The sequence below is a fragment of the Ammospiza nelsoni genome, chromosome 23 (genome assembly GCF_027579445.1).
Source record: "Ammospiza nelsoni isolate bAmmNel1 chromosome 23, bAmmNel1.pri, whole genome shotgun sequence".
NCBI lineage: Eukaryota > Metazoa > Chordata > Aves > Passeriformes > Passerellidae > Ammospiza > Ammospiza nelsoni.
In genome coordinates, this window is record NC_080655.1 from 2,206,332 (window position 1) to 2,221,248 (window position 14,917).

General features: G+C 50.8%; 2 protein-coding genes across 2 annotated transcripts; both read right to left on the reverse strand.

The window, feature by feature from the left end:
- Positions 1-572: 572 nt before the first annotated feature.
- On the reverse strand, positions 573-6,606 carry TREM2 (triggering receptor expressed on myeloid cells 2). The gene is given in 5 exon segments (XM_059488137.1): positions 573-1,779; positions 1,898-1,952; positions 3,190-3,528; positions 5,924-6,021; positions 6,023-6,606. Coding segments are annotated over 5 exon segments (798 nt in total). The 5' UTR covers positions 6,115-6,606; the 3' UTR covers positions 573-1,565.
- Positions 6,607-7,481: 875 nt separating this feature from the next.
- Positions 7,482-14,696, reverse strand: LOC132083445 (uncharacterized). Its single transcript, XM_059488136.1, has 8 exons — positions 14,577-14,696; positions 12,653-12,991; positions 12,071-12,355; positions 11,221-11,547; positions 11,000-11,063; positions 10,063-10,172; positions 9,030-9,079; positions 7,482-8,427 (listed from the first exon to the last, which is right to left on the reverse strand). Exons 1-8 carry the CDS (start codon positions 14,617-14,619, stop codon positions 8,227-8,229), a joined length of 1,419 nt encoding a protein of 472 aa, XP_059344119.1. The 5' UTR covers positions 14,620-14,696; the 3' UTR covers positions 7,482-8,226.
- Positions 14,697-14,917: the final 221 nt, after the last annotated feature.

The window sequence follows — 14,917 nt, forward strand, 5'->3', positions numbered from 1 at the left end:
ATTTTCCAGAATTCTGCTTCTTTCTTTTCCCTCACCCCATGCCCACCCTCAGCAGCTGGGTTCAAACCGAGCTGGGTGGTTTTAACTGAAGTGGTTTTGGTTTGAGGACATCAGCCCTGGTTCAATCCACAGCTGCAAATATTTCCTCCTTGCCTCACGAAATTGGGGAAGAGCAGAGGGGATGTGTGGTGAAAGGGAATGTGAGCTCTAATGGGGCTTTGATCAGAGTTACCTTGAATTTGGGGCAGCATTTTGCACCAAACACAGGGCTGGAGTTTCCTGCTGGCCCTCACAGGATGGGAGCAATGAGGGACAGGGAGTTCCTTTTTTTGTTGTTTTTTTTTTTTTTTGCAAACAGCCCCAAAAGTTCTGATGAACCTCGAGTTGTGATTCATTGAGGGGGAAGAGAGGAAAAAACAAATCCTGTCCAGATCACAGAGCCAACGTCAGCACAGAGGGAACAGGGGAAGGACAGAACCAGCCCAAGAAATGTTTCTGCCCCAAACCCATTTGCTTTTGATTAATACAATCCTACCAAATTACATTCATTGGTTTTGAGGGTAATCAGAAAGTTATTGATTAATTTCTTTTTATTTCAGATGGCAAATTCCTCTCTGTGGATGCAGTCATACAAGTCACTGTCTAGACAGAAGACAGTAACCAACACAGAATTTTTTCCTCAAAAGTTGCTGATTTAAAACTGAGAACCTCGCAGTGGTAGGAGGGAAAGACCTCAGAAGGACAAAGGTTGCCAGATGTCCCACCATGAATTTCAATTTCTGGACAAAACACAGAACTACTCTAAAAATGAGAACCCAAAAGTGTAATTAAGCAAATTTCGGTCATTGCTTCTGTGGGCAATGAGAGGTTGGGCTCTGAGCTGCTGTTTCTGCTGCCTCTGGATGTTCCAGCCTGTCCTGCAGGCTCTGAGTGTTCCTGGATGTTCTGAATACTCCAGGGTGTCCCAACCATCACCTCTGTTCTGTCACCTGGTGTCCTGCAGGAATCCACACCAACCCAGAGAATCAGCTGGATTTTATTCAGTTTTGCAGGGAAAAAGAAACGTGAGTGCCCACGGGTTCGGGAGCCTGGGAGAAAGCACAGGGAGAACAACAGAGAGACAATTCCTGTGTTCACAAAGTCCCTTCAGATGGGAGAAGCTGCCTCAGAGGTCAAGGAGACCCCATCCCTGTCCTGGTGTGTCCTGCAGTTCCTCACCCCTTTCCAACAGGGGTTTTCTCCAACCATCCCCACTGTCCAAAGCAGCTTTTGGGAGCTGCTCTTCCTCCCCTTGGAAAGACAGAATTTGTCACCTGAGGTGACAGGAAGCTGATGGGTGTCAGTTCAGAGCATGATGGAATGGTCCTGGGAATGAGGTCTGGAATAACTGCCTGGGGATGAGACACCAAGGGGAAGAGGTGATGAAGAAAATGGGAACCTCTCCAGAGTGACAGGTTCTTCCAGACCTGTGTTTAGTAGTGGTCCTTTCCTTATGGCAGGTGGCCTTTTCCATGGATTTGCCTTTTCCATGGATTTGCCTTTTCCATGGATTCCTTTGGCTTGGCTCATGCAGAGCTCTCCCAGGAGAGGCCGATTCCATCATGTCCAAGGTCAGCAGGGACTGGGAGCTCCTGCTGCTCACCCAGTTCTGGGTTCTGCCCTCTCTCCCTGTTCTTCCTGCTGTGGGCAACAGCACCGACCAGCACAGCCACCATGAACTTGGCCACCAGGAATCCAGCCAGGATGTAGAAAACAGTGAAATCCACTTCAGGAGGGGACCTGTGGGGAAGCAGAAACAGCCATGAAGGGGATGGTCCAACCTTGAAAAAAATCTCTTGTGGTGCTGCCTTAGTCCTAGGAAGATGAGAGATCTCAGCACGAGGAGTTTTGGGCTCACCTGGAGATGCTCTGCACAGCTCTGGGCTCCTCTGGCACGTGGGTCACCAGGTCAGCTGCTGATGGAAACACAACAGTTTAGTCTGCAGATGTTTCTGGGTGATGTTAGCTGGACAGGTAACCCAGGTGAGATGGGGCACTGGGAGCAATAAGGAGGTGATATTTCAGATACCCTCTAACAGTGACGCCACGCTGCTGTAAATCAGGAATAAAGAGAGGCCCATGAAACACAGAACCTCCTTAGAGCAAGACAAAAGTAGATGTTGACTCAAGTGGGTCCTTGGCAGCTGCAGACACCCATGAAATACCAATAGGAACCCGTGAAATTCCAACAGGAACCCATAAAATTCCAGTATGGACACATGAAATTCCAATAGGAACCTGTAAACTTCCAAGAGGAACCTGTGAAATTCCAGTAGGAACCTATGAAATTCCAACAGGAACCCATAAAATTCCAATAGGAACACGTGAAATTCCGGTAGGAAAATGTGAAATTCCAGTAGGAACCCATGAAATTCCAGTAGGAACTCACGAAATTCCAGTAGGAACTCGTGAAATTCCAGTAGGAACTCGTGAAATTCCAATAGAGACACGTGAAATCCCAGTACAAACCTGTGAAATTTCAATAGGAACCTATGAAATTCCAGTAGGAACATGTGAAATTCCAGTAGGAACCCGTGAAATTCCAATAGAGACAAGTGAAATTCCAATAGGAACCTGTGAAATTCCAACAGGAACCCATTAAATTCCAATAGGGACACATGAAATCCCGGTAGGAACCTGTGAAATTCCAATAGGGACACGTGAAATTCCAGTAGGGACATGTAAAATTCCAATAGGAACCTGTGAAATTCCAATAAGGACACATGAAATTCCAAAAGAGACACATGAAATTCCAGTAGGAACCTGTGAAATTCCAACAGGAACCCATTAAATTCCAGTAGGAACCCGTGAAATTCCAGTAGGAACCCGTGAAATTCCAGTAGAAACCTGTGAAATTCCAACAGGAACCCATTAAATTCCAACAGGAACCCATTAAATTCCAGTAGGAACCCGTGAAATTCCAGTAGGAACCCGTGAAATTCCAGTAGAAACCTGTGAAATTCCAACAGGAACCCATTAAATTCCAATAGGAACCCATGAAATTCCAATAGGAACCCATGAAATTTCAGTAAGGACACGAGAAATTCCAATATGAACCCCTGAAATTCCACGAGGAACCTGTGAAATTCCAGGTAGGAAGCCCTGAAATTCCACGAGGAACCCTCCAAACTCGGAGCCCCCATCACGCACCTGCCAGCACCTCCACCCGCACCCTCCTGAGGCTCCGCGTGTGGCCCAGGAACCCCGTCTGGCACTGGTAGAGCCCCGCGTCGCGCCGGCGCAGGCCCCGCATGGTGACGGTGAGCAGCCCGGCGCGGGCGTCGTCCCTGATGGAGGTGCTGCCCCGGCTGGGCCTGGGCAGGGGCAGCCAGGCGGGCGGTGCGCTCACCACGGGCTGGCAGCGCCCCCGGCCCAGCTGGCGGCACCAGCTCTTGTCCCGCCACCACTGCCGCGCGTCGTACGAGCAGTTGATGGAAATGGTGTCGCCCTCCACGGCCACCACGGTGACGTTCTCGGCAGCGCAGGATGCTGCGGGACAGAGGGACGGAGGGATGGAGGGATGGAGGATGGAGGATGGAGGGACAGAGGGATGGAGGGACAGAGGGACGGAGGGATGGAGGATGGAGGGATGGAGGGATGGAGGGACGGAGGGATGGAGGGACGGAGGGATGGAGGGATGAAGGATGGAGGGATGGAGGGACAGAGGGACGGAGGGACAGAAGGATGGAGGGACAGAGGGATGGAGAGATGGAGGGACGGAAAGACGGAAATACGGAGGGATGGAGGGATGCAGGGATGGAGAGATGGAAGGATGGAGAGATGGAGGAACAGAGGGATGGAGGGACAGAGGGACAGGTGAGCCAAGGTTCTTCCAGGTCTATCCCTCATTGCTGAGATGTCGAACGCCCTTTTCATCCTCTAGTGATGTCACCCGTAGGGATGTCACCTGTAGGACTATGTCACTTGTGGAACAGTCACCCACAGGGTGTCACCTGTAGGGCTATCACCTGTAGGACTGTCAGATATAGGGATGTCACCTGTAGGACTATGTCTCCCTATAAGGATGTCACCTGTAGGGCTGTCACTTGTGGAACTGTCACCCATAGGGTGTCACCTGTAGGACTGTCAGCCATAGGGATGTCACCTGTAGGATGTCACCTGTAGGGGTGTCACTTGTGAACTGTCATCCATAGGGCATCACCTGTAGTGCTGTCACCTGTAGGAGTGTCACCTGTGGAGTGTCACCTGTGGAGTTAGCATCTCTAGGAGTGTCACTTGTAGGGCTGTCACCGATAGAGATGTCACCTATGAGGCTGTCACCTGTAGAGCTGTCACTAGTGGAACTGTCACCCATAGTGCCTCACCTGTAGTGCTGCCACCCATAGGGCTGTCACCTGTGGAATGTCACCTCTGGGGTTATCACCTGTAGGAGTGTCACCTGTGGGGTTATCACCTGCAGGTGTGTCTCTGTAGGGTTGTCACCCATAGGTTGTCACCTGAAGGACTGTCTGTCACCCTCAGGGTTGTCACCTGTAGATGGCTGTCACCCTCAGCGTTGTCACCTGTAGGATGTCACCCATCCACTTTCCCCATGACCAACCCACTGTGCTCAGATCTTGGCTCAGATATTCTGGAATTGGTCCCAGTGACACCCCCAAACCAGTGCCCTGTTCCTTCTGAATCCCACTTATCAAATCCAGTTTAACCTTTTTTTTCCACCCTATCTTTTAATACCTTACTAATTTTAACCATGTTGACAACTGGTTTTTGTCTGCTTGAGTTTTTTTTTTTAATTGTCTGGGTTCCTTATTTCTAATTTCCATTCCTCTTTGTGACAGGCAGAGGGGACAGTCTGAGCTATTCATACTTCCAGAGAGAAGTGCAGTGTGGTATTTGTGGAAATCTATTTCTAGTGAAAAAAACTCACAGGCAAATGCTTCTGTGAGATCATCAGTAATGATAAAACACAAGGAAATTTAAAAATAGGCTCTTGTGATGACTTTGTGCTGGCTGAGCCTTTTAATAACACTTCTTACAATAATTTCAACATTTGTAAGTGAATTGTAAACTGAAAACTATGAAGTTCTTTCAGCTTGACTGGAAGAAGACCTAAAATGGATCTCTGCAATCCAACACCTACAGGGCTTTATCTTGATGTGTTGTTCCATGTAAACATAATTTACCTCATGGAATATCCAGCCCAGTCCTGTTCAACCCCTCCAAAACTCTTTAACTGCTTCTCCCATTTCCCCTTCCTTCCCCCAGCCCCAGAATTCCCACAGCACTGCAAAACATCTCTCCAACAGAATCACTGACAGATTCCCTGGAAAATGTTGTGTCATTCTCTTTTCAACCAACTCTGCTGACAGATCATAAACTATTGATGCTCCTCCTCTTTTCTCGGGTGCAAAGCACAGTGAACTTTTCCCAAACTCACCCCAATTTTTGGGACAGGTTCCTGTGCTCCCACAGCCTGAGTCTGTTGCCTTTCCCTGCTCTGCTGTGAGATCTGGGCTCCCAAAATGCTGCAGAGAGCCCCAGCTGGGCCCTGCACCTCATTTCATTCCTTTCCAAGCTGGAAAACCCAGGTGTGTGGGATTTCAGAGCTGCGCCCTTCACTGGCTTTCATTTCCCTGCCCCTGAGCCCCACCTGTGACCATTTGCATCTATGTAAATCCCATTTGCTAATGCAAACAGCCCAGAATTTTGCAATTTCACGTTGCACACAGGACTTCTCTCATCAGCAGTTCCTGTTCTGACTCAAAAGGATCCCTGTGAGGAAACCTGGGAGCTCTGGGATCACCCTTTGATGGGTGGTTTGGTAAATAAAGGGAAAAGTGAGGATGGAGCCTTCGGACTGAGACAAAGCTTTGCCTTAATCCTTCCCCCTTTACCTGACCCCAAAACCACGTGGGGATCTTACCTGACAGGAAGAGCAAGGTGAGGTTCAGGAGCTTCTCCATGGGGCTGAGCAGAGAAGGAGCAGGAGAGGAGCGAGCTGGCTCAGCCCAGGGGCAGCTCCTCTCCCCCTGCTTGCTGTGACGGAAGGAAGGAGCACAGGAACTTGGCATCCTCTTCATCCTGCACATTGAGCAATGCTCCAGGAACAGGCATTGCCCTCGTGGGCTGAAAATTCAGGCATCAGCACTGGGAGGGAGCAGCACGTGGCAGGCTGGGGCCACAGGCTGGGTGTCTGCCCCCACCAGAGCAGGATTTCATGGAATCATGGAGCAGTATTTAAAGAAATCATGGAATCACAGAGTGGTTTGGGTTGCAAGGACCTTAAAGCTCATCCAGCTCCACCCCAGCCATGGGGCAGGGACACCTTCCACCATCCCAGGCTGCTCCAAGTCCCATCCAACCTGGCCTTGGGCACTTCCAGGGATCCATGGGCAGCCACAGCTGCTCTGGGCACCCTGTGCCAGGGCCTGCCCACCCTTGCAGGGAAAAATTCCTTCCCAAAATCCCTGTGGTGGTGGGAATCCACCCCCTCATCCTGGCACTCCAAGCACGATGGAGATAAATCATAAATTCCAAATAAATTATTTACAGGAGCTGTGCATGGGGGGAATTTCTGGAAAGATGAAAGGGAGGATCTCCTGGTGGCTCTGGCAGCATTCTGAGGGTAAAGAAGACAAGGACATCATCCCCTGGATTTCCAGGAGAAAGAAGAACCTGTGGGAGCATCCCTGTGTGAAAGCCAAGCACACACAGCAGGGCAGGGCCACAGGAGAAGCTGTGGGTGCTTTAAACAAGCCCAGCACCCACCTTGTTCTGTACCTGGCACAAAGGGCACAGGATCTGTGCTGGGATTCTGAGCCAGCCAATGCCACAGAGCTGGAGGGGCTCAGAAATGCAGCCAAGGACCCCCCAGAATATCAGCAGACTGATGGGGGTGGCCTGCTGGATTTTAATTTTTGAGGTGATTTATTTCCATGGAAGTACAAACAGACCCTGGCTCTGAAACGGGTGTGGTGCTAAACCTGCAGGCCTGGCCATTCCTAAATGTGCCTTTCCTCGAGTTAGTAGTCAAGAAAATGGTCCCTCACAGTGACCAGAAATTCTCTGTCAGGTGGCTGATTGCAGCTTTTGTTCCTTCTCATTCCAGTGAGCACAAACCTGGATTCTCCTCAATAATCTTCCCAAAAAATGCCTCTCTTCCACTCCAGTGTTTTTTGCTATTACTCTTCCACAGCTTGACCCATGAAGAGCAAATTTTTGGGGGAATGTTGGGCTTGAACGGACCATTTCCAAAACCATTTTCTTTTTTTTTTTTTTTTCTGTCAGGTCAACTCTGAAAAATCTCAAAAATTTCCATCAGCCTCCCTGGTGCAGCCCTGGCAAAAGGAGCCTGTTGGATGTGAATGAGGGCTGGGTCAGGCCCCTTTGGTCTGTCACTTCCAGCAGGGCTTGGGCAGGGAAATCAGGAGTGGTATTTGTGGAAATCTATTTCTAGTGAAGAAAAAGTCACAGGCAAACACTTTTGTGAGATCATCAGTAATGATAAAACAGAAGTAAATTTAAAAATAGGCTCTTGTGAGGACTTTGTCCTGGCTGAGCCTTTTATACAATAATTTCAACAATTGTAAGTGAATTGTAAACTAAAAACGATTAAGTTCTTTCAGCTTGACTAGAAGAAGACCTAAAATGGATCTCTGCAATCCAAAAACTGAGCCCCAAAAACTCATTTCACGTTGCTGCCCACATGACTGTTAAACGAAATGTGTCATTTGGAGCGTTTCCAGCAGAGACAGGGAAGTGCAGGAGCTGGTTCTGCTTTTTCTTGGAATCCAGCACTCACGTCCCCAGCCCATTCCATGGAAATGAACCCAGCCACAGTGAGGTTTGATCCCTGCAGCACTGGAATGAGTTTGCTTGGCCACAGGAGCTGAATTCTTGGGACCGGGGCAGGATTTGGGGTGGATATCCCACCCAGCCATGTCCACACTGCTCCTCTGCACACCTGCCTCTCCAAGGTTCTGCACTTTAATGGGATTGGAAAAGCAGATGTACAAGAGATCCTGGGAATGCCTCCACAGCTCTGCCTGCCACAAGAGTGGCAAAACCTCTGCTTTCTAAAGCAACAGGGAGGGCTGAAAATGCTCAGCAAACACCACACACACAGCAGCAAAGCTCAGCTTGTCCGTCCACACACCTCCTGTCCTCACTCCCACTGTGTATCCCAGTTCCTTCCTCCCATTTCTGGCTTGTTTGGGGTTCTGTGCTTCATTCCTTGCTGGTCCTTGGGGCCTGGTTGAAGGCAATGATGGCATATTCCACGTGCTGGGGGTTCCTGGGAGCCTGGCTGGGTTCCACATTGCAGTAAAGAGGATCCTCAGGGCTGGGGTGGGATTGCACATCCAGGTGGATGTATGCTGGACCTTTGCTGCCATCCTGAGAACTTTCCCTCCTCCCAGAGCTGCCAGGCTGGGAAAAGAAAGGGAAAACACTTGTTAGCATGAGTCAGTGCCAGGGCACAGCTGCTGCCAGGAGAAGGAGATTTTCCCACAAGGAAAAGAGAAGCTGTGTCCAATTTTACCTCTTATTTTCCTTCCCAAGGAAAGAGAGAAACTGTGTCAAATTTCACCTCTAATTTTCCTTCCCAAGGAAAGGAGAAGCTGTGTCCAATTTTACCTCTGGTTTTCCTTCCCAAGGAAAGGAGAAGCTGTGTCCAATTTTATCTCTGGTCATGACAGAGGTGAAGGAACAGGGAACTCTTTTCTTCCCCACCTCTCCTGGATACAGGTGGAGCCTCATGCTCTGACCCTGCTTGCTACTCCTTGAGTCTCTTCTCAAGGGTTACCAGAATTTGCTCCACTGGGTTTGCTCCTGCTGGAGTTTCCTTGCATTAATTACCCCCCTTTCTCTCCAGTTATGAATATTCCTCTCTCTGCTGCCATTAAATACAATTTCCCTCCTGTTTATAACCAAACTGAGCTCCAAGCTCCTCACCAGCTGGGTCTGACAGCTCCTCCCAGGCTGCTGGTCAGGGGTCTGGCACCGTGTGGGAAATGTTTCATTTTCCTTACCTGTGCTGTGCCCTCTGCTCGGTCACTGGTGTCCTCTGCTTCTCTGTTACCTTTAGAATGAGGCAAAATCAGAGGGTTTAGATGAGGAGAAATCCATGAAAAGCTCTGCCTGAGGAGGTTTGGGACTGCCCATGATGGGATGTGCCTCTGCTCTGGGGTTGGGGAACACTTTTTGCTCTCTTTACTGCTCCTCTAAAGTGTTTGCACCTCTGGAGGAACCTGGGTTTGATTTATTCAGAGGGGAGGCAGGGACGAGCCTGCCTTGAGACCTCCAACCTGACTTCCAGATTGCAATGCAAGATGTTTTCAATTGCCATCTGTAAAACAGATTACCTTGGTCAAGTGGGCAGCTTGTCTTATCTCTCTGAGTGACCAACATCACTCCTCCCTTGACACGGGACATCTGCTGATAACAGCTATGGAATGTCACTGCATGGCTGATAAGAACTACAGCATCCCACGGGGAGATGCTCCGCCCAGGGGGAGGAGCCAAGCATTGCTACCTGGATATAATCTTGAGATTTCAAACATTCCTACCCGGATATAATCTGGAGATTCTGGAACACCAGCACGGCTTCTCCACGGGATTCCCCAGAGCAACAGCAGCTGCCTCTTCTTCCACTGCATCTTCAGAGCAATACTACACCCTTTTTCTCCAGGATCCCTGCTCCAGCAGAACCAGCCCTGACACTGCAGGAGGGCTGAGCCACAATTCCAATGGGGCTGCTGCCAACACCCTGACCCACAGGGTGTCAGGTTGGGTTCTGACTCTGGCAGTGTACTGCATTGTTCTAGTGTACTGCATTGTTTATTTTTTTCCTTTCCCTATTAAAGAACTGTTATTTCCTGCTCCCATATTTTTTGCCTGAGAGCCCTTTAATTTAAAATTTACAGCAATTCAGAGGGGTGGGGAGGGTTCACATTCTCCATTTCAGGGGAGGCTCTTTCCTTAGCAGACACCTGGCTTTCCAAACCAAGGCACTGACCTTCCCAGGGCTCTGAGCTCACCTGGGACAGCCCCAGCCCCACGTACCTGTTCTCAGGAGCAGCCTGTAGTGCCTGACAGCCAGGGCTGTGCAGCTGAGCAGGGCCAGGAGCAGCAGGATGAGCAGCACCACGGACAGGATGAGGAAGGTGTTCTCACTGCAGGTAGAGGAGAGGAAGGCAGTTACCAGGGTGGGATGATTTAACAGCCCATCACCAAACGGGGGCCAAAAGAGGGACAGGGACAGGTTTTATGTGCTCAGTTGGAAGGAGGGTCTGGTTCTCCTGCAGAAACTGCAGGGTCCTCCCTCTGTGAGCCTGGGCAAGTCCCTGCTGATTCAGAAGGGGAAGGAGACACTGGGGACCTTTCCTGCTTCCTGATTCTTGATTTTTCTACTTGGCCGTATTTTCTGAGCTTTTCCTAAACCATTCTCCAGGCTTCAGAAACAAAGCTCAGAGTTCAGAGCTCCGAGCACAATTCCAGGCTCTCCGGAGCAGGGATGGTTCTGCTCTTAGGTGCTGCTGTGGCAATGATGACAGCAGATGTACAAAGGGAGAAAAATCCATTACGTTTAACTGGTAAATGGAATAAGAGCCGCCAAGGACTGTCCCATTGTTAAGTACTCAGGAGGAAACAAATTTGAGGCTGAGGGGGAGAATTTGGGGGTTCTGTTCATGTGAAGTGCAGTAGAGAGAAGAGAAGAGAAGAGAAGAGAAGAGAAGAGAAGAGAAGAGAAGAGAAGAGAAGAGAAGAGAAGAGAAGAGAAGAGCACTTGCAGAAGGCTGTGCCACAATTTTACCAATCTGCCTCTTTGGATTTAGGATTAGGGCAGGAGCTGGAGGAGGAGAGGCCACCTTTGGTGAGGATCCTGTCATATCCAATTCCTCTACAGGCAGGAGGCAGAGTGCCCAGGGCCTGCCTGCCACAAGTGTATAACACGAGTAACCTGTGAGTGCTCAGGCTCAGAGATTCATTTAGGCCTTACCTGTCACCCAGAAGAGTTTCTTGACTTTGGTTTTCAGAGTATGAAACACGTCCTCGACGCAACGCTGCAATCACAGACACGAGGGGAGGAATGGTCACTGTGGGGCTGCTCTGCATTCAGCAGTGAAACACCACAGTTGTCACTATTTGGTTCAGCAGCAAGGGCCAGACAAGCTCAGGCATGTCCTGTCCAGCCATATTGGTAAAAATACCAATACTCACCCATGGAAATGTTGAGTGTGATCTCCTCCATGCGGAGCAGCCCGGAGCCGTCCTGCAGCGCACACCAGTACACACCCGAGTCCTGCACCTGCAGCTGCTCCATGGTGATGGTCACAATGCCCTGCTGGGTGTCATCCTGGATCCTGACACGCTCCAAAGCTGTGCTGTTTGCTGCTGGGGACTCTGGCTTGGTGGTGACCAGCACTTTGCATGTTTTTCCCTCTTCCCTTTTGCACCAGGCTTTGCTGACAGTGCTGTAGTCTGCGATCTTGTAGTGACACTCGACAGTGATGTTGGCTGACTCCTTGGCTGTGAGCTTCTGTGTCCCTGCAAAACAGCCAGGATGTGTGCTGAGACCCCAAAGAGGGGTCCCACAGCAGCACCCCCTCCCCAGCACTGCAGTACCTCTGGATCCCTGCAAAACAGAGAACATGACAGGTACTCTTAGAAACACAGAGAACATGGCAGGTACTCACAGGGAAACAGAGAACATGGCAGGTACTTTCTCTTAAACACTGAGAACATGGCAGGTACTCATGGAGACACAGAGAACATGGCAGGCACTCACTCTTGAACACAGAGAACATGGCAGGTACTCATAGGGACACAGAGAACATGGCAGGTACTCATAGAGACACAGCAAACATGACAAGTACTCACTCTTGGACACAGAGAACATGGCAGATACTCATAGAGAACATGGCAGGTACTCATGGGGACACAGAGAACATGGCAGGTACTCACTCTTGGACACAGAGAACATGGCAGATACTCATAGAGAACATGGCAGGTACTCATGGGGACACAGAGAACATGACAGGTACTCATAGAGAACATGGCAGGTACTCACTCTTGAACACAGAGAGCACAAACTCCATTTTCTGGGTGTGCCCAAAGTCCAGTGCACACCAGTACACACCAGAGTCCTGGATCTGCAGGTTCTTCATGGTGACAATGAGAGCCCTTTGAGCAGTATACTGCACTGATACTCTGTCCTGCAGGGATTTCATTTCACTGCGTGCTGAAGGTGTTCGTCCCGTCCTAGAGGCTGTGCATTTGGACCCAGCTTGGCACCAGGCATTACTCCCCTCTGGGCACCGCACTGTCAGGGTGTCCAGCTCCCACTGGAGCAGCTCTGTGAAACACCAAAGGTGGCACTGCCCAGTCAGTACTGGGCACAGGGGCACCTGGGACAGACCATGCCCTGGGGCAACTCCCTCAGGGCAGGGGAGGTGGGAGCCAGCAGGACCAGGCAGGGCTGTGGGGCTCCTTCTCTCCCTATGTGGGAGGGAAAGCAGGGAGCGAGGCTGGGGATGGGGCTGGGGGGACCAGGGGAAGCTGCTCAGCTGTGGGGGAGAGGGGGGTAGAGCAGGGGAAGGAGTGATGCTGCCTCCTGACAAGGCTTGGCTTTCGGTGGGGTACAGGTACTCACCCCTGAAAACAATCAGTGAGATCGTCTTTAGCCGTGGATATGTGTAGTAAGAACTATAAACGGCACAGAAATATGTGCCTGAGTCCTCTGCCTTGAGGCCACTCATGGTGACAGAAACAGTCTTACTAGCTTTGTTATCCCTAATTTTAATTCTCCCATCCTGGGATCTGGTTTCTTCATATGAGTATGTGTGCAGGACTTCTTTACATCCCGCCCTTCCCTGGGGGAGGCACCAGTATTTTATCTCAGAGTCAGTAGTCCCCACTGCATAAGGACACTGGATGTACAGAGTGTCCCCTTCCCGTCGTCTGTAGGCTTCTGGGTCCTGGCCTTGGAGACCTGGAAGGATCAGATGTGGTGAGGGAGAGGGGAGCTGACCACAGAATCACAGGATCACAGCACAACAGAATCACAGAATCAACAAGGCTGGAAAAGACCTTTGAGATCACCAAGACCTTTGAGATCAGCAAGCCCCTTCCATGTCCTCACGCCACCCTGTCACCCAGCCCATGGCACTCAGTGCCACCTCCAGTCTGTTGTTGCACACCTGCAGGGGTGGTGACTCCCCCAGCTCCCTGGGCAGCCCTTTCCCTTCCCCATCACCGTTTCTGTGAAGGTGCAGGGCTGCCCCTCAAGGCACACAGGGAAACTGCCTCCAACCTCCCCCGTGGACACCGGTGGCTGGAAGGACTCCAAACCCCAAAATCCCTCTCCATGCTGAATCCACCTGCTTGGAAATGGGAAGGGCAGCATTGAGATTTGAGCGGGGGATTCGATCTCACAGGGTGCTCAAGGTGCTGACCCTCCAAGCCACGTGTGGCACAGAGGCTGCAGCTGTCCCCTCGTCCTTGCAGCCAAATGGGGACCATGCCCTGACCACAGCACCCCTGCCCTGTGTCACAGACATGTTTTATGGAAAATCCTTTCCTTAGGATCTTTTCTCCTGAGAATCTGAGAGGCCTCAGGAACAAAATGTAAACAATGGTTATCTGCTGCTGTGGAATGCAACAGGTGCATCTGGGATTGGTCTCAGGTGGTTGTTTTTAATTAATGGCCAATCATAGTCAGCTGGCTCGGATTGTCTGGTCAGTCACAAGCCTTTGTTATTCATTCTTTCCTCTTCTATTCTTAGCCAACCTTCTGATGAAATCCTTTCTTCTATTCTTTTAGTATAGTTTTAATATAATATATATCATAAAATAATAAATCAGCCTTCTGAAACATGGAGTCAAATCCTCATCTCTTCCTTCATCCTGGGACCCCTGTGAGCACAGACACTGCCCTGACCCAGGGCTGCCCTCAGAGGAGCTGAGCAGGGCCAGAGTGGTGGGAAAGGCTCTGTGCACCCAGCATGGACCATCCTGGAAACCTGGAGTAGCCAGGTGTTGGGGAAGATGGAACAGGAAAGCCTTATAAATATGATTGTCTGGCAAAAGATTTTGAAAATATAGAAACTATAAGCGAGATGAAAATGTAAGCAAGCTTTGAGATCCCTCAGTTACTGAACAACAGGAAAACCACGGTGTGGCCACTGCAGGTGATCCCCTTTTGATGGAACAACACCCTCTGCTTGCAGACAGCTCCAAGGGTCAGAGCAGACCCTGCAGCTTGGCAGGAGGGGCCCAAAGAGGAGTTTTTAGGGTTTAAAATGGCAGCTCCCAGCAGGGCCCTGCACTTGGCCCTTTGCAATAAACCCCAAGTTCCAAGCCCTGGCTTCAGAGATCTCTCCTCTCCATCCATCCCAACCATCCCACCCCCGATGCTCCTACAGCCAGGGAACTGGGGCTGCCCTTCCCTGCCGCCCACTGCCCTTCCCTGCCGCCCACTGCCCAGCCCAGAGCCTGGTGCTGGTGCTGCAGGAGCTCCCAGGGCAGCAGGAAGGAGGTGGGAACGGTTCTCCCTGTCCCCCGAGCCCTTCTCCTACCTGGGAAGCAGAGTGGCAGCAGGAACAGGGCTCTCAGCTCCATGGCCAGGGAAGGGGCATCACTGGGGGCTGCCCAGCGTGTCCCGTGCCAGCCTGGGTGCTCCTGGCCTCTCCTGCCTGGCAGTGACACAGCTCGGGGGGAAGTGCTGAGTTCTCGCTCTTGCCTCAAGCGGAAACACCTCCCCATGTTTTGTTACAAAATTAATATTACAGCAATCTCGGGGTGCTTTTGGGGAAGTGGCTGTGCCCAGCACGCAGCCTCTCCTGGTACCAGAGGCTGCTGCTGCTCTTGCCTGGCTGGTGGCATTGGTTTTGTCACCCTCCTGTCCCCCCGGCCCGTG

Excerpts from the sequence above, each read along its gene's own strand:
- LOC132083445 (XM_059488136.1), bottom strand. The coding sequence starts at position 14,619 with ATGGAGCTGAGAGCCCTGTTCCTGCTGCCACTCTGCTTCCCAG. Across the intron at positions 9,080-10,062 it reads CAGGCTGCTCCTGAGAACAG|GTAACAGAGAAGCAGAGGAC; the intron begins GTACGTGGGGCT and ends CTCATTCTAAAG. Across the intron at positions 8,428-9,029 it reads GAGCAGAGGGCACAGCACAG|CCTGGCAGCTCTGGGAGGAG; the intron begins GTAAGGAAAATG and ends TTCTTTTCCCAG.